Source organism: Heloderma suspectum, chromosome 1 (genome assembly GCF_057233095.1).
Source record: "Heloderma suspectum isolate Gila_16-S chromosome 1, 16-S_ref, whole genome shotgun sequence".
In the NCBI taxonomy this organism is placed as follows: domain Eukaryota; kingdom Metazoa; phylum Chordata; class Lepidosauria; order Squamata; family Helodermatidae; genus Heloderma; species Heloderma suspectum.
Window position 1 is genome coordinate 187,104,520 of NC_139458.1, and position 18,138 is coordinate 187,122,657.

The 18,138-nt window shown below is 45.2% G+C and overlaps 1 protein-coding gene across 2 annotated transcripts in view; it reads left to right on the top strand.

Annotated features, from left to right (window-relative positions):
- Positions 1-699: 699 nt before the first annotated feature.
- Positions 700-18,138, top strand: part of HAT1 (histone acetyltransferase 1) — a 33,461-nt gene continuing 16,022 nt past the window's right edge. Inside the window, exons 1-4 of one of the 2 annotated variants that reach the window (XM_084812823.1) lie at positions 700-782; positions 9,026-9,097; positions 11,394-11,469; positions 13,258-13,378. In XM_084812823.1, coding sequence (XP_084668949.1) covers positions 776-782; positions 9,026-9,097; positions 11,394-11,469; positions 13,258-13,378 — 276 coding nt within the window. In that variant the 5' untranslated portion in view covers positions 700-775. Of the gene's footprint in view, positions 783-9,025; positions 9,098-11,393; positions 11,470-13,257; positions 13,379-16,439; positions 16,641-18,138 lie in introns of those variants that run through there. The other variant, XM_084812831.1, reaches the window with a different exon arrangement.

Below are 18,138 nucleotides of genomic sequence, written 5' to 3' on the forward strand. Positions count from 1 at the left end.
CTATAAAACAAGTACCGAATGAAGAACGCGCCCCTCCCCTACAACAGTACGAAGTAAAATGAAATGGAGGCACTTGAACTTCGTCAGTGGCATGAACTTTTACGGACACGAACCTACATTCAATCTAATCTTAAACATGTTTACTTGGAAGTAAGTCCCATGGATATCAGCGGATGTTATTTCCTAGTAGGCTTCCTTAGAATTATAGGACGAATCCTCGGAAATTAACAGGACCCACTTCCTACTCCGTGTAGGATTGTTGCCTTAGGACCATTGGAATCCAAAAGATAAGTTCTTTCTTCTCTCCCCACCCCGGGGTGGGGTGGAATTTCGGTCCGAAAACGGGAGGCGGGAACCTAAAATCCCCACCCCCGAATCGGCCCCGCGCGCCCACACAAAAACAAGTAAGCCAATCATGGCACGCCTCTGCTGTGCGCGATTAGCCGCCTGTTTAGTTCGGCCCTTACAGTGACCGAGAAAAGGGGGAGGGGGGGGTAGGACGCGGGCGGGGCTATGCAAATCAACCCTCGGGAACCGAAGTTCGGCGTCGTCTTGCGGAAGAAGCAAGCTTCCGAGATCATTGCGCAGGCGCGCGTTAGCTTGGCAAACGTCTCTCCTTTCCCCCTGAGCCTAGAGCGAGCGGAAGTGTGTTTCCTAACTCTAGCCGGATGTCATTTCCGGCGTGTGGGCGCGCGGCTTGATTCGCTCAGTTTGGCTGACTCGGCTGGCTTCACTGGCGCTGAGGCCGCCGCCGCCGCCCGCCGCCGTCGGGGAAATGGCGGGTAAGCGGGTCGCCGCGGGAATGGAAGCGAGGCTGGCTGGGGGGCGCGGGGAGGAGGAAGAGGAGGGCGAGGGCTGCGTCTCTCTCTTCGTGCCGTTCCGGGCCTCCCTGGAGAGGTTGCCTGGCCACAGGCAGCCCGGGCACGAGCTGGAAACCCGCCCCGCTCCGCCCGAGTGTCTCTCCCTCCTTTCCCGCCGCCCCGGGAAGCTGTAATGATTTCTACTGCGCGGGAAAGGGCTTGTTTGGGTCTTTCCTGAGAGACCTGCCGTGACTCCGGTGTAGGGGGAGGGAGGGTCGACGCAATCTGGGAAACCGCTCAAGTGCTTCAGCTGCCCTCACGTTCACGACTGCCTCTTCCGTCACTTCGGTTGTCATTTGTTGGTGGTTAAGTTACAGAACTTGTCGTTCTCCGGGCTGGAGGTGAATTGGTCCCTCAGGTTTGTTTGCCATGGAGCGTGTCTGTGCGTGTCTTTGGCAAAATAGGGTAGACCAGCGATGCTAGCTGACTGGGCAGCTGTGTCGCAAGGTAAAGTATTGAATACCGCAGTTCAGCCGTGCCCAACCCGTTGCTCTCCAGATGTTTCGGACTACAACTCATATCGGCCCCAAAAACATCCGGAGCGCGACGAGTTTGACGGGGCTGCTGAAGTACGTTATCTTTCAACTGGTGGGTTGGGAACTAATACAGGGTTGCAGTTGGGCCTAAGATACTGCAAGAGCAGCATTTGCACCATATAAATAGATGGTTAAAAAGCTAAAGCTGAGTTCTGGGTCCAGAAAGGTCGACGACTGTTGCTCTAGTCTGTTGCTCAGGCTGGCTGCGAGGGGGATATTGGGAGTTGTAGTCCAACACATCTGGAGGGCACCAAGTTGGGGAAGGCTGCTGTACAACCCCAGCTCCATGCCTTGCTGTGGCTTTGCTTCTATGCTACTGAGCCAGGGAGCAGGGCAGCCTGCAAAGTCCTCCTGCTCCTTTCCAGAATTGCTGCAATCCCCACAGACTGTGCTGCTGCTCAGTCATTACATTATCAGTTATGTTCTAGCACTGAACATAGTTCCTTCCATAACTTTTTTTGAATGGGAAAGCTCATAGTATCTGTGCTGATTTGAAGATTTATGTTTTTACATAGAGTCTGATATTTGAGACTCTGGAGCAGAACTTGCATCTGTTTCTCCTGTTGTCTTATTTGTGTTTAATTCAACAAACAATTTGTCTTAAGTACATAGGATATCGCAATCTACCTCAACCTGGTGTTCTCCAAATATGCCAGTGGGCATTCTAGCTGGAACTGATGGGAGTTGTACTCCAACACATCTTGAGGGCACTTGGGGAAGGTTGGAATATCATGTTTCTGGGATGACTAGCCATGATTGAACTGAAGTTACTTAGGCTGCAATCTTCTACATGCTTAGTAAAAAGACCAATTGATCACAGTGGGATTTACTTGTGAATAAATCACAAGTAAATCCCACTTTATCTGCATCCTATCCACATTTACTTGGGGCTGGCTCCTGTTGAAGTTAGGACTTGCTTTTGAATAGTCATGCACAAGATCATACTGTTAGAAGTTATTGATGTATTTTGCAATGACATGCTCTAAAACAGTCTTTCCCAACCTGGGTCCTTCCAGATGTTTGGACTACACCACCCCTCTGCCCCATCTAGGAAGTGATGGGAGCTGTAGGCCAAAACATGTTATAGATTGACCTAGGTTGGGGAAGGCTCCTGTAAAAGATAGCAAGCCACCCTATACCATGGGTACAGTCATGACAAAACTGGACAGAATTTGGAAGAGCCCACAGGCCTAGCTATGGCATAATCAAGCTGCACTCCTGTACTCTGCTTATACCCCAGCTCTGCCTTCCCCAACCTGGTGACCTCCAGGTGTGTTGGATTACAACATGCTGTCTGGGGGATGCTGAGAGTTGTAATCTCAGGTTGTAAACACATCTGGAGGGCATCAGGTTGGAGATGGTCGCCCTAGCTCATTAGGCCATAGTCAAAGTCACACCAATGCATATGGTGGTGGAGGATGGGAAGGAATGTATGTATTATGTATTGCAGTGTCTACTGGAGTAGTGCTATCACATCTTGGACATTTGTTGTATGCTGGCCAACACTGCTCTAAATGTAGCTTTTTGACCTACTAGTGTATCTAGATTATGAATGCCCCCTTGATGTGTTAATCATGTGAAGTCTCTCCAAACAGTTACCAGGGAAAGAAGCTGTAGTGCTAGCCCTTCCCTCAGTGTCAGGTCATTGGCCCCGGACCCTCAGTGTCCATGTGGTAGGCAGGTGTCTTCGTTATCAGAGCCTCATGTGAGCAGTTGCTCATGCATAGCCTTTCATGTGAGCAGAACTCCCATGCAACTGGGGATCCATGCAAACAGCTGCTCACAGTCACATGTAGGCTATTATAGTGCAAATGTGCACACCAACATGTGGATGTGCTGGAGACAGGGCCAGTAGGACAGCCCTACTTCTTGGTAATTATGCAGCAGCCCCTTCAAGTGATTAAGGTCTGAAGGAGGCTTTAGGCAAGGATTAAAGTCTGCACCTGCAGTAGCTGAAAGCTCCTGGAATTTTAGTAACCTGGAGTTTTAGTAACCAGTGTTAGTACTTTTAGGAGCTATTAGTGGATACTAGAGCCATTCTTCTGTTCTTGAAAGCACATCATATTCTCAGTTGCATAATATGCTTTGTAGCTAACATTATATTAATAAAATACTTGAGTTGCAAGAATCCTGGAAAATAAAACCAGAATATGAAAATTTCTACAAATGGAATTTGTAATGGAAATTAGTTTGACAGTCTTCCAGCCCTGTGATATTTTATTTATTTCATTTTTATACTGCCTAATAGCTGAAGCTCTCTGGGCGGTTCACAAAAAGTAAAAACAAAGAGCACACAATAAAACAATACAAAATATATAAAACATTAAAACCACAATAAACAGTACAACCAGAATAAAACCTAGCAGCAGTGCAGGGATTTAAAATACAGATTTAAAACAGCAACGCTAAAAGTCTAAAGAGCTAAAATGCTAAAATGCCTGCAAAAATGAAAAGGTCTTCACTTGGTGCTGAAAGAATACAATATAGGTGCCAGGCGAACCTCACTAGGGAGCTCATTCCACAGTCAGTGTGCCACAGCAGAAAAGGCCCTCCTCATAGTAGCCACCCGCCTCACTTTCTTCGGCAGGGGTCACGGAGAAGGGCCTCTGAAGATGATCTTAAGGTCCGGGCAGGCACATATGGGAGGAAGCGATCCTTCAGATAACCTGGCCCCAAGCCGTTAAGAGCTTTGAATGGGCCAAGAAATGGACTGGCAGCCTGTGCAGCTGGAAAAAGTACTGGCATAATATGAACTCGTTGGCCAGTCCCTGTTAACAGTCTTGCTGCCCTATTTTGGACCAGCTGAAGTTTCCGGACCATTTTCAAAGGCAGCCCCATGTATAACGCATTGCAGTAATCCAGATGAGAAGTTATCAGAGCTTGGATAACTGTAGCTAGGCTATCTCTGTCCAGATAAGGGCATAGTTGGTATACCAGCCCAAGCTGATAAAAAGTGCTCCATGCCACTGAGTTCACCTGTGCCTCAAGTGACAGTTCTGGGTCCAAGAGCACCCCCAAACTATGAACCTGATCCTTTAGGGGGAGTGCGACCCCCTCCAGAACAGGTTGAATATCACCTAGCTGGGCAGACAAACCACCCACTAACAATACCTCCATCTTGTCTGGATTGAGTTTCAGGTTATTGGCCCTCATCCAGTCCATTACTGTGCCCAGGCACTGATTCAGAACAGCAGCTGCCTCACCTGGTTTTGATGAGAAAGAAAGGTAGAGCTGGGTGTCATCCGCATATTTATGGCACCTCAGCCCACACCTCCGGATAACCTCCCCCAGTGGTTTCATGCAGATGTTAAACAGCATGGGGGATAAAATAGAGCCCCGTGGAACCCCATGGCATAATTGCCATGGCACAGAGCAATAATCCCCCAGCACCACCTTCTGGAATTGGCCATCCAAGTAGGAGCGGAACCACTGCAGTGCAGTGCCTCCAACTCCCAACCCAGACAACCTATCCAGAAGGATACCATAGTCGATGGTATTGAAAGCCGCTGAGAGGTCCAGGAGAATCAACAGGGTTGCACTCCCCCTGTCCCTCTCCCTGTGATAGGACCAATTAAAATTAGTTGTTAGATGTTGTTGTGTGTAGGCAACTAAAAATTTGGTGTATATATAAAGTCCACTCCTGTGGCTCCTCTTACATACATCTCATACACTGTTTTTTCCATTGTATGCTGCATTTATTATTTTTATTTATTATTAAATTTATTAATCGCCCATCTGGCTGGTCACCCAGCCATTCTGGGCGATGTACAACATACAATAAAAACAGTTTAAAACAATAAAATTCTACAATAAAAACATTTTCTAAAATACCCTAACCCACCCCAAATGCCTGCCTGAACAACAACGTTTTTAATGCACGACGGAAGCTTATTAAAGAGGGGGCATGACGGAGTTCCCTAGGGAGGGAGTTCCACAGAGTGGGGGCCACCACAGAAAAGGCCCTCTCCCTCGTCCCCACCAGTCTAGCTGTCCTGGCTGATGGGACAGAGAGAAGGCCATCCGAGGCTGATCTTGTTAAGCGGCCTGTCTGGTGCTGCTGGAGGCGCTCCTTAAGATAGGATAGGCTGGGCTGGAACCATATAGGGTTTTAAAGGTCAAAACCAACACCTTGAATTTGGCCCGGAAAACAACTGGTAACCAGTGCAACTCCTTCAGCACTGGAGTGATGTGATCTCGCCGGCGACTACCTTTAATCAGGCGAGCTGCTGCGTTCTGTACCAGCTGCAGTTTCCGAAGTGTCTTCAAGGGTAACCCCACGTAGAGCGCATTACAGTAGTCTAAACGAGAGGAGACCAGGGCATGTACTACCGATGGGAGCAGATGGTCGGGAAGGAAGGGGCTCAGCTGCCGTATCAGATGGAGCTGATATAACGCTGTCCAGCTCACAGCTGACACCTGAGCCTCCATGGACAGCTGGGAGTCCAAAATGACCCCCAGGCTGCGGACCTGGTCTTTCAAGGGTAGCTGTACCCCATTCAACACCAGGTCAACATCCCCCAACATCCTCTTGTCTCCCACCAAAAGTACCTCGGTCTTGTCAGGGTTCAGCTTCAGCCTATTCCTCCCCATCCAGCCACTCACCATCTCCAGACATTTGGACAGGGATTCTACGGCCAACCTTGGTGAAGATTTAAACGAGAGGTAGAGCTGTGTGTCATCCGCATATTGATGACACTGCACCCCAAACCTCCTGATGATAGCCCCCAGCGGCTTCACATAGATGTTAAATAGCATCAGGGAGAGGATGGAACCCTGTGGCACCCCACAAGTAAGTGGCCATGGGTCCGAAACCTCCTCTCCCAGTGCTACCCTCTGGTACCTGCCGGAGAGGAAGGACCGGAACCACCGCAATACGGTGTCCCCAATGCCCAACCCCTCCAGGCGGTCCAGGAGGATACCGTGGTCAACGGTATCGAAAGCCGCTGAGAGGTCGAGGAGAACAAGGAAGGAGCATTCACCCTTATCCAGAGCCCTCCTCATATCATCTACCAAGGCGGCCAAGGCCGTTTCTGTCCCATGCCCAGGCCTGAAGCCCGACTGAAATGGGTCTAGATAATCAGTTTCTTCCAAGTGTGCTTTCAACTGCACCGCCACCACCCGCTCAATCACCTTGCCCCAAAATGGCAGATTTGAGACTGGGCGAAAGTTGTTCAAAACTTGAGGATCCAAGGAGGGCTTCTTTAAGAGCGGTCTTATCACTGCCTCCTTAAGGGCTGATGGCATCACTCCCTCCTCAAGGGAGGCGTTCACCACCGCCTTGATCCCCTCACCCAGTCTCTCTCTGCAGCTCATAATGAGCCAAGATGGGCAAGGATCAAGTAAGCAGGTGGTCGGCCGTACCGATGAAAGCACCTTGTCCACTTCATCAGGAGGAAGAAGCTGGAACCGATCCCACAAAACCGGTTTGCCACAGGCCGCCTCTCGCTCACTAACTGTATCCACAGCGTGCAGAGTAACACACCTAATCTGATCAATTTTATCTGCAAAGTGCCTTGCCAAGGCCTCACAGGAGGCCTTAGAATGCTCCAGTGGTTCCGGAGCCACAGGACCGACTAGGCTCCGGACCACTTGGAACAGCCTCCTGGGACAGCACTCTGCAGACGCGATGGAGGCAGCATAATATTCCTTTTTTGCTGCCTTCACCGCCACGTGATAGGCTGAAGATACAGCTCTGGCCCGTGTCTGATCGTCTTTGGAGCGAGACTTCCGCCACCGGCGCTCTAGCCGTCTCACCTCCTGTTTCAGAGCTCGTAACCGCGGATTGAACCATGGTGCAGTCCAAGCCCTGTTCAGGGGGAGAGGGCGTTTCGGAGCCACCTGATCTAATGCCCCAGTGATTGCGGCATTACAGCCACCCACCAGGGTCTCGACCGAGTGGCTGTTGGCGTGCCTCAGAGAATCCCCAAGCGCGTTCAGGAATCCATTTGGATCCATAAGACGCCTGGGGCGGACCATTTTAATGGGTCCTCCACCCCTGCGGAGGGGTTGTGGAACCGAGAAGTCCAACGTCACCAGATAGTGATCTGACCATGACAAGGGGGTGGTGGATATACCCCCGACTTCCAGATCACTCCCCACTTCTCCAGAAACAAACACAAGGTCTAGTGCATGACCGGCTACATGGGTGGGCCCAGTTAGAATATGGTACAGCTCCCAGGAAGCCATGGTCTTCATGAAATCCCAAGGTGCTCCTGTGAGGATTGCCTCCGAATGTACGTTGAAGTCCCCCAACACCAGTAAGTTAGGGGACTGCACACGCACATCAGGGACCACCTCAAGCACCTCAGCCAGGGAGACCGTTGTGCAGCTGGGTGGACGGTACACGAGCAGAATCCCCAGACTGCCCTTCGGGCTCAACCTCCAGTACATGGACTCAGCAACCTTCGTCTCCCGGGGAGGGGGTCTGGTGAAGACCAAGGACTCTCGGTAGATAACATGGCTCTGCTTTGGTACATGGGGTGTTAAATTAGTGCAAGTCTGTAGTAACATAGTTACTTGGTTCTGCTGTATTCCTGGCTGGCAGGAAAGAATAGGAATAGAGGTGGCTGTGATAGTGTAAAGATGGTAGCCTGATGATCCAGTTTGACTGTGCAGATTCCCTGTAAATTGCAGTGGTGGATTTCTGCCACCTGGGCAGAAAGCAGAGTGGAGGTACAGGATCCTTAATGATGCTGAAAGAGAGGAGGGAAGGGGCTCATGGCATGTTCCCAACCTCCACCCCATAGTTTAGAGTTTAGAAACATAACTGTTGAATTTAGTTGATAGGTTTACAAACCATGGTTAACCGCTGGGTTGCTTAGCCTCTAAACAATACAGTGCTCAGGGTTTGGACGACATGCTCAACAACCTATGAAGGAGAGGCTTGAGCATTGCTGATCAAAAAATGGAAGTGTTGGGTGTGCAGGAGGCAGCAGGTCTGCTCTCTCCTGCTCATCCCTGATAGCCCATGGGTTGTTTAAATATGGGCTGTTGTGTCATGCAAGCCAGCAGAGCATGTCTGCTGTGTGCTGCCAAAATGAGCCCCAGCCATTCCATCTGGCAAGTTTGGAGCTGCTGGTGGTGGTCATAAGGATTATCCCTGCAGTTGTGCTGGGCCTCTGAGGCCCTCTGAAGTCCCTGCCCGCTTGAAACTTGGAGCTGGGGAAGGGAGGCAGAGAATTGTCTCTGACCTTGCATGGAGATGCAGTGTGAGGTGAGGGACCAACAGGCTCCAGCTCAACCCTATGCATATCAATTCAGAAGTAAATCCCACTAACTTTAATGGTAGTTCATTCCTGATAAGAATGGAACAAAGTGTATCCTGTATACACTTACCTGGGAGTAAGCCTCTTCAAACACAGATGGCCTTACTTCAAAGAAGACATGCATAGGATTGCACTGAAGCAGAGCAGAAGGGTCCTGGTGACCTCACAATTCGGCTTGGCTACCAAGGCTAGCCATAATTGGCTTTATAGCATTTCCTAGGATCACTGTTCCCTTGTTTTGTATTAATATTAAAATGTTTATTTAAAAGCACTTGTTGATCTATAGAGAAACAGATTGGAGTGTGTTGGATACGCAAAAGGATCTTCTTAAAAATGAGAACTGATTTTAAGATCTTTTCCCTAGGACTCTCTGCTATGGAGAAGAAACTGGCTGAATACAAATGTAATACAAATGAAGCAATTCACCTAAAATTAGGTATGTTTTTAAAATATGGTTTTGATACTTAACTCGGTAATATTTTAGCTATTGTCTTGAGTTTTCATTTTAGAGTGTTAGAGCTACTAAAGAACCAGTAACCTTAGTTTGTTCACTTCCTTCTGCCCGTGTATGTGGGTTCATCACTCCCTAATTACTGTTGTAGTGTAATAGAAATGAGTGAGAACAGAAACGGCATTGACAGCAATTTGCAGCACGCACTCCAGCCTCCCACCTAACTGTGTGCTGAATATATCACAGAATGATCTTGATCGGCCTTATTGTAGCTTCTGTCAGCACTGGACTAATAAAACAGACAAGTGGGGTGTGGTCCATTGAACAGAGTGTGAGACCTGGTTTCAAATACCTGTTTAGCTTTGAATTTGCTGGTTAGGGGTAAAGCTGTTTTCCATTCCTCTTATGTAAAATGTTAACAAGTGTGCGCTACTTGCGGAGTGGAGGCCAGGGTAAACCACATAAAGTAATTGTCTTCTGCAGGTTACAGTCAAACTGTTTATATTGGAAGAACAACACCTATTGTGCAGCAGTTTGCTAACACCAGTCTTCCTTATCTTGGAATTGCTTGCTCAGCTCCACATTTTAAGCATGTTCTTTTTAACTATGTATTCAGCTGATTTTTTTCTGCATTTTTGGCTTCAATTATTTCATCTTTCATTGATGGCCTTCACTTCACATGGAAGTGTAGGAAATTATGTTGTGTGAAGCAGCCCTAAGATTTCAGGAGGTATAAGGAAACATATAAAAATATTTTCTAAAGAATTATGGAAAACAGATACTACTTCTCCTCCCACACCCAATTCTGAACCAGAGAACCTGCAATTCTGTGAACTGTGGTCAATTTTCTAAATGGTATAGTGACTATGGCTAATTTTAAACATTAAGGGCGCAATCCTATTCAGATAGGCGTCCGCCTCCAAACTCAGAGGTGACTGCCTATCCAGTGCAGGGCAGGAGAAGCATGGAGGGGATGGTTCCGTCCAGGCTTCTGCCCTGCATTTTCGGCTAGAGAGCTGATTGTGGCTGTCTAGCCGCAGGAGGGCCGAGCGGGGGAAGAGGCTGCTGTACGACACATCCAGTGTGTCGTACAGACATTTCTGCCCTCCACACCCTAGAATGCCCTCCTGGAACACCCATTTTCGGTTGCTCTGCACTCCTCTTGCAAGCGTGGAGCACGGGGCTGTTCCACACTGCCTCCGAGGCAGCACGGAAGTGGGGGGAGGTCAGTTCCCAGAAGACTAGATATCCTATGGCCTTCTAGCTGTCTAGGGGCCATAGGATTACTCTCTAAGACTGTTATTTATTTTAACTAAAGAAAACCTTATTGTGGCAAATGTTTGAAATAGAAGAAAGCAAGAGAGTATTGGGGAACGATCCTATGCTCCATGGGAGGGTAGCTGAAAGGCCAGAGGCCCCTCTGCCTTTGAAGTGGGAGGTCCACCTCTGGAAGCCTCCCCAGTGCAGTGACAGAAAGCTCCACCTTCTCTGTGCTGGTGCTCCATCAGCAATGAGGCCAGTGTGTTCTGGGGAGGCCATGGATCCATAGGATCCTGAGCCCCTTCATTCCCCCCCCCCCAAATGGTCCTGGAGCTGTGCCAGTCTTGGAGCTTGTAAGCAAACCCCTCCCCCTCAAGTAGGGGTGGAGTTTAAGAGAAAACACACACACACACACACACACACACACACACACACACACTATCCTGGCCACAGTGATCAGGCGGGACTTTGGATGTGGTGAAACAACCATCACGGATTCTCTCCATGCGTACACACACGTGCACACCCTCCATAGAGTTAAGGAAATATCCAAGGCAGGTTAGGTTGAACAGTCAAGAATTTATTAAAGCACAACACAGCTGCAGGAGTCAGTAGGAATTGAGTCTCACAAAAAAAGAAAAAAAAAGAAACAGGATGCATTTATACAGACCGAAAGTTGGAGAACAAAGAAAATACACTATGCATGCTCAAGAGCTAGTTTAGCTCAGCAACAGTCTTATCGGCACAGCTGGCCTCTTATCTTTAGGGATGAGCTGTTTTGGTGGATAGCAATTTCCTGCTTATAATGAGCAAGTTACAATTACCTTCTCGTGATCAGACACATACATATTCTCTCAATCCCATCAGGCACCTCGCCTGAGCCAAACTACTTACAAGGCCTAGTCAGGCCTACCTTCACAATAGGAGAATGTCTGCCTGCTGTCATAGGTTTCCTGTGAATTAAATATTTTGGTAAACAAGTGGTAGCTGTTCACTCATAATCAACTCTTTTTCTCATCAGTCCGTTTCCCAGAGGATTTGGAAGATGACAGCACAACATTTCATCCAGAGTTCAGCCATCAAGTTTTTGGAGATGAGTAAGTGATATAAGAAGATATAAAAAAAAAATTGAATTTTATACTGGTGCCTTAAAGACTAATATTAAATGTTTATTAAACTGCATTTAATTGGTCTAGTAAACATACTTGTTTGGCCCTATATTTTTCTGTATAACTCTTGACTTTGCTTCCTAGCTGCAAGTCTGAAGTTCTCTAAAACTGTAATTGGTTTTAATAGAGCATTTCAATATTAGAATAAACATATTCAGTTACCATTGCAATCATGTTTGGCTTTGATCTCAACATGAGCATTACATTGGGGCTTTCTCCATCATAGTGAACTTGTCCAGCATCTGTCTCAGTCTAGATCTCAGAACTAAGCTGTACCAAAAAACCCACACCAGTCCAGCTGTTCATCTCCTTTGACAACATTGTTGCTGGACTTAATAACATTAGCCATGCTATTAAGAACTAATTTATTTGTACATCCACTAATACCGTGTATACATAACCTGCTACCAATCAGACATTGAAGCCCCTATGTAAGAGAGAGAATATACACATTGGACACTAAAGGAAAAGAGCTCATCAGATTTCCTGGATGCTCTGACTTTAGAATTGCAGCACTTAAACAGAAGCCTGTTGGAGAATATGAATTCATTAACAAATGTGATTACATTTTTTAGACCTAAAGCAAGGATTAGGTGATTATTTTAAAAAATATGTTATGTATTCATGATGTGTTGAGCTCCAATAATCTGTGAGTGTATTGTATTGGCACTTTTTGTTTTTAACATGGCATATTCTCCAGTGTCTCTCAGCTTGTGCATATACATACCATTGTTAGTTGTATATAATTTGTGCCATGATAGATTAGTTTCTAAGTGCCAAGTCACATTACTATTTTTGCTGATGATTTTTAAAAATGTGAACATCCTTGGTCACATGAATTAAGATACAATTTAGATAAATGATACATAGATAATATTTTCAGTGATTTCCATAACTGTGGTAATTCTAAAAAGTATTGCTGGTTCATGTGGCTTGTTTTTCTATGTGGTTATGTACATAGGATTAGTTTTAATAAGGAATAAACATGTAAAATGGCTGTTAACTGGATCTAGGATGACACCACACTTGTTACCTTGCTGCTATAGATGGATACAGCAATCCTTCTGGAGGTTGCTTTTTATAGTTAGGCTGAATGGCTTATGGTCCCTGTCTTCATGTTGATGTGTTGGTAAAAGTTGGAAGTATTAAACAGTGACACATTTATTTAATGAATAATTATGGCATTGTTTGTAAATGTTAATGGGTGTGGAATCATTTAAGTCTTTGGTATGCTCTGGGTTTTTTATTTTTCTTTGAACAGCAGGCTCCTATGCATACCACAATCTGCCTTTGCAACTCCCCTGAAGTTCAAGAGTAGTTTGAGATGTGGCATATTGAGTATCTGCTATTTCACTGTAACACCTAATTCTGCCCTATGAAAGAAAACCTATGCATGAAGCCATACAAAACTAAGGTGAAATACTAAGGTTCAACAGCGTAAAGTATACCACTGATAAACTTGTAGGCTTATCCATTTTATCTCATGATGCTGAGATAGTGAACTGACTGGACACCAAAGTTATGTTTGGATGAACTGAAGGAATGTATTATACAATGTTAAAGAATATCTCTTTAGACATCTGTAGTAAAATGCTTTGTAATTTTGAGGAGGAGTGACACCTTTCTGTATAGGAGCAGCTAATTGTCTTGGTAGAGTTGATTAGTGTTCAGCTGTAAAAAGGCAACTTCTTAACCTAATTTTTCTTTCTCCTGCAGTGAGGTTGCCTTTGGTTACAAGGGACTGAAGATTCTTTTGTACTACATTGCTGGTAACTTGTCAACACTGTTTCGCGTTGATTATACATCCAAAGTTAATGAGAACTTTGACTGTGTGGAGGTAAAGTCAAATGTTCAGATGTTGTCTTAGCTACCTAAGTTTGCCATTCTACTGAAATCCTCATTTTACTTCTCCCAAGCTTTTAATGACCATGTGCATTTCCTCTGATTCCTGTACCACGGCACATTCTGCTTAAATGAAATGTTACACTGATGATTTTGGTCATTCAGGCCCATCTTTGAGTTCTAACAATTCCATAGTATCTTTCCATTTCTACAACTCTCAGCACAATAACCTGAGTAAGGATTGCTGAATGACAAGTCTTTTTTCCTGAATGTTCATTTCATTAGCCAAAAGGAGAAGTGCTGTTCCTTCCACTTTGTTATGCTCAGATCCTCCTATACTAGATCAGTATGATCGAGCTCACCGCCTGGACCCTTTTAACATGTGTAATATAACTACATAGATATTTCCAGTGTTTCTTGAAGATTGGAAACAATTGTACTGATCTGTGGTCCAATGTAGTGACTTGTAGATTTAACCCCTGTTTGAAAGTCCATCTGTTTTTGTACAAATAAAACTGCATATGCAGTGGAGCTTGTGTGTACCAGTGTTTAACATTTGTAGATAAGTGCCTTATATCAAAAGCATACCTCTGAAAAGATCCTCACAAATAAAATTTTAGCTGTACTTATACCTGGCCACACAGTATAGAACAAATGTAGAAACATAGTTTGTCTAACATCACAGGGCCCACTTAAAAATTACTACATGGTAGCTCTAACCTTATAGGGAGGTTGTTTGTATCACCTAGTTATGAGGTAAGCCAAGTGCTGTTACACATATGACCTCCTTGGATTTCTGAGCTGTTAGAATGTGCTAATACTAGGCTTATTACAAAGCAAGAGGCTACAGACGATCTCTTCACAAGGTCAGAAGGACTTGCAGTTTTAGGTTTCAGCATTTAACCAATGCATTCTTGGTTATAGAGGCTCAATTCAGATCTCCATGGATAAGACTTTGGGAGCTTGCTACGGACTTTTGGGCTTTACCTGCGCGCCAGTTCTCTTCCTTTCATACGTTGTCATAACCATAGTTTGTCATCATGTCCAAAGCTGTGAAAGAAAGGAGGGGGAACATGCAAGCCCATGGCATGTTCCCAACCTCCAAACCATAGTTTAGAGCTCAGAAACATAGCTTTTAAATTTAGTTGATGGGTTTAGAAAGTAAGATGACTTGCTAACTCATTCTCCCAGTTCCTTTGCCTTCTGCTGTTCAGCTTCCAGGCAATCAAGCTGCCTTCCTTGCTGCTTCAAAGTTTTCTTTGGCAAAGCCTCTTATGAATTAGTTAAGCCTCACCATACCAACCTCCACTCAACATAATTGTCTCCTTGTCTCCACAAGCACTTCAGGGAGGGAGCTATGTCGCTTCTCTGTTCTGTGCAGCACCTAAATATTTCAGGAAGAGTGTGTGGCCATAACATAACCATGCTAGTAGAAATGTTTAAACTACTTAGAATTAATACTAATTTCTTAAAGTATGACATTAAAAATGTATCTAAACAAAAGTGCAGTTCTGCTATCTATAGTTATGTCTATGAGCTTTCCACCCCTTATAAAGAGCTGGAAGTAAAACCCATTTGGGTACCTAATGAGAGCAAACAATAACACTACATAAAAACAAGTTTGTTTCATATCAACTCTTAATTCCAGGCAATCTGTGCAGAGATTTTTCAGCATGGGTGGCACATTGCTTGGGAGCAACAGTCCTTTTAAAAAACACCATGTGGTAGAGAAGCATTTGTCTACTCACGAGTTTTATAGGAGCCTTAGGCTGCAATCATATACTAAATTACCTAGGATTAAGTCCCAATGAACTCAGTGGGACTTACTTCTGAGTAGACATGTGTAGGATTGTAGTTAATTTGCATGTGATGCTATGAAGCTTTTAAGTTGAGTCATCCATTCATCTGAGTTGGTTGTTCATAGATTATAGTTGCCACAAGTGAGCTGGTCATTCATAGAATTTGACTACAGCTATCACTGATTGCTGCAGTTCTGAAATATACCTTAAGAGTTCACAAAAGTAGTGTAATTGATTATCTGTAACACCAGTATCATTACATTGTTCACTTAAGTGGAATCCCATCCTCCATAAGTGAAGAAGGGCAGCTGAAAGTAATAATAATCGTAACATTATAAGCGCTGTACAATCGTTCACAGGTGTTATTTAGTTATAATCCTTTCCAGCCATCAAGGCAAGTCAGTATTATCCTTCATAATGCAGATTGATAGTGGGGAGGGGAACTGAAACAGAGAGAGCAGCTTGCCTAAGCCCACCTAGTGAGTTCATGGCAGAGGCAAGATTCAAACCAGGGACTTCCTCATTTGCTGCTTAGTCTCTTAGTCATTATGAAACCTCAGCCAGCTTATAGCTTTATTTTTCAGCTGGCACTTCCATTATAAGGCTGAGTGCAGTGTTAGAAATCAGATTTCTGGGTTTAGCTACATTTCTCTCCCCTGCCCCCAAAGACTAGGATAAACCAGCATTTCTGTGATGGTTTACTCAAAATTACTCTTAATTACTTATAAGTGGGTATATAGTAGGGATGCTTTAGGAATTCGTTGTGTGAATTCCTATATGAAGTGACCTGATTCACACCTCTGGGACTAATGTTCAAATTGGAACTTGGCTATCTGTCAGTTCTTTGCCAGCTGACTGCAGCTAGCGGTGATAACTCACTGGCTGTAACAGGATTGTAAACCTGTCCAAGGCTGAGAGAGGGAAAAGGAGGCTGAAGCGGGAAACTTTACCAGTTCATTCAAATCCAAGGCAATGTGGCAAAGAGAAGTCCGTTTTCCAGTCCCAAGTCCAACACACAAAGGAACATAAGCAAGGCTGAGGTTCAGATTCGGGGTCCAGGCAAGGCTGACAAGATCCAAGGTGTGAACACGATGTTCTCCAGCAGCCTTGCCCCTGCCTGCTTCCTGCTTTTAACGGCAGCATCCCAAAGCAGCTGCATGTAATCTGTCTTCTTGCTTTTGAGAGCCTATCTATCTTAAACAGACAGAGGCCCGTCTACGTTATTATTTTACATGCAGCCGCCTTTGCTCTGCTGGGGTCAGTGGCATTTCACCCTCTGAATCCTCTGGGGAGGCTACAGCCAGGCAAGGAAAATCCACAGGAGACGAGGGGGCTTGGGCTCCTTATGTGCTGGTCCCTTCCCCTGGGTCTGGAGCCTGACATTCCCCTTCATCCTTGGAAGAGTCCGAAGGAGGCATGACACTATCCACCAGATTCCACAATTCCATGAATGCTGTGGTATGGTTCTCAGTAGTTTAAACATATTTAACTGTGTATTTTGAGGTGATGTTTTAATTTTAAAAATGGCAGATAATGCAGAAATGGAACAGAATTATGTGAGACTGACACAGTCCAGAAATAAACAAATGTGTCTGTCCTTAATGTATATCTTTGTGGCATTGCTTTGGAAAAATATCTTGATATTTACATTTGAATCTGCTTTAAAGCAATGTAATTATTAGGTTTTTTGCAAAACAGTATTAGGGAGCAAGCATCAAGAAGGTGGCTGTGTTCATGGGGTATAGACCCAAAGATTGTATAAGTGTATTTGCATAACTTAATATTCTAATGTGTTTAAATTCTTTGGCCAAATTCCTTCACTGCAGCTATGTGCTGCATTGGCCATTCTAATTTCCTTGAATATCCCATTCTAAATTAAGTTTTGGGTCCCAAAAACATCTCAGGTGTCTGCCTGAATGTGAGGCTTCTTCAGCATAAAGAATACTTGTACTTGTCAAAAGGAACATCCTGTGGAGAGAGGTATTCTTACATTCTTTCATGTGCATGTGATACACATTGTCTCTCCCCATCTTCTGCCTTAGGCCTCTCCGAATCAGGCACAATTGTGGGACAGCAGGGTACAAGGACTGAAGAAATATATTGGTGGGAAGGAAAAGAGACAGATGTTCTGGGTTAGTTCTCTTGTACATCACATTAATAAACACATAGAGAGTAGGCATGCTGCCTGGGTTTTAATGCGCAACTCATGATTGGCTCCTTCGTAGGTTCTGGAGTGTGATGTCTGAACCTGGAGCACTGGATTGTTTAGGGGCTAAACATCCCACTGATTAACCTATAGTTGGTTGTTGGGTTAACTGCTGGGTTGTTTAGCCCCTAAACAACCCAGCGGTATGTGTGTGCACATCACACTTCACAACCAGCTCCTTCACAGAAAGGAGCTGATTGTGGATTGTGGGGTAAAAGCAGAAAACAGTGTGCTCGCTGTCTCCGACTCGTGCATGACAACCCATCAGTTATTTAACTGATGGCCTGTTATGCGCTAATAGCCCCACTGGGTCTTCAGATTTAGCTGAGCACTCTGTCCTGTCAGTCTACTGTCATATTTCAGGACCAAAGAACAATTCATTGAGAGCTATGTAGTAGTTCCTAGGTAAAAAATATCAATTGCAGATATTTCTGGGACTTATTTGCCTTACATTTTCTTTCTAGAACAGGGGTGGACAATTTGTGACCCTCCAGGTGTTTTGGCCTATAACTCCCATCAGCCCTAACCAGCATAGCCAATGGTAAGGGATGATGGGAGCTGGAGGCCAAAACATCTAGATGGCCACAAGTTGTCAACTCCTGTTCTAGGGCTATATCCCCGTCAGCTGTTTTTCTTATACTGTGTGCCTGACAGTACTATCTATGTATATCTACTCAAAAACTGAGTTCAATAAGACTTCTTACTAGATCAGTGTGTATGGGATTGCAGCCTGAATGTATTGCACTTCAG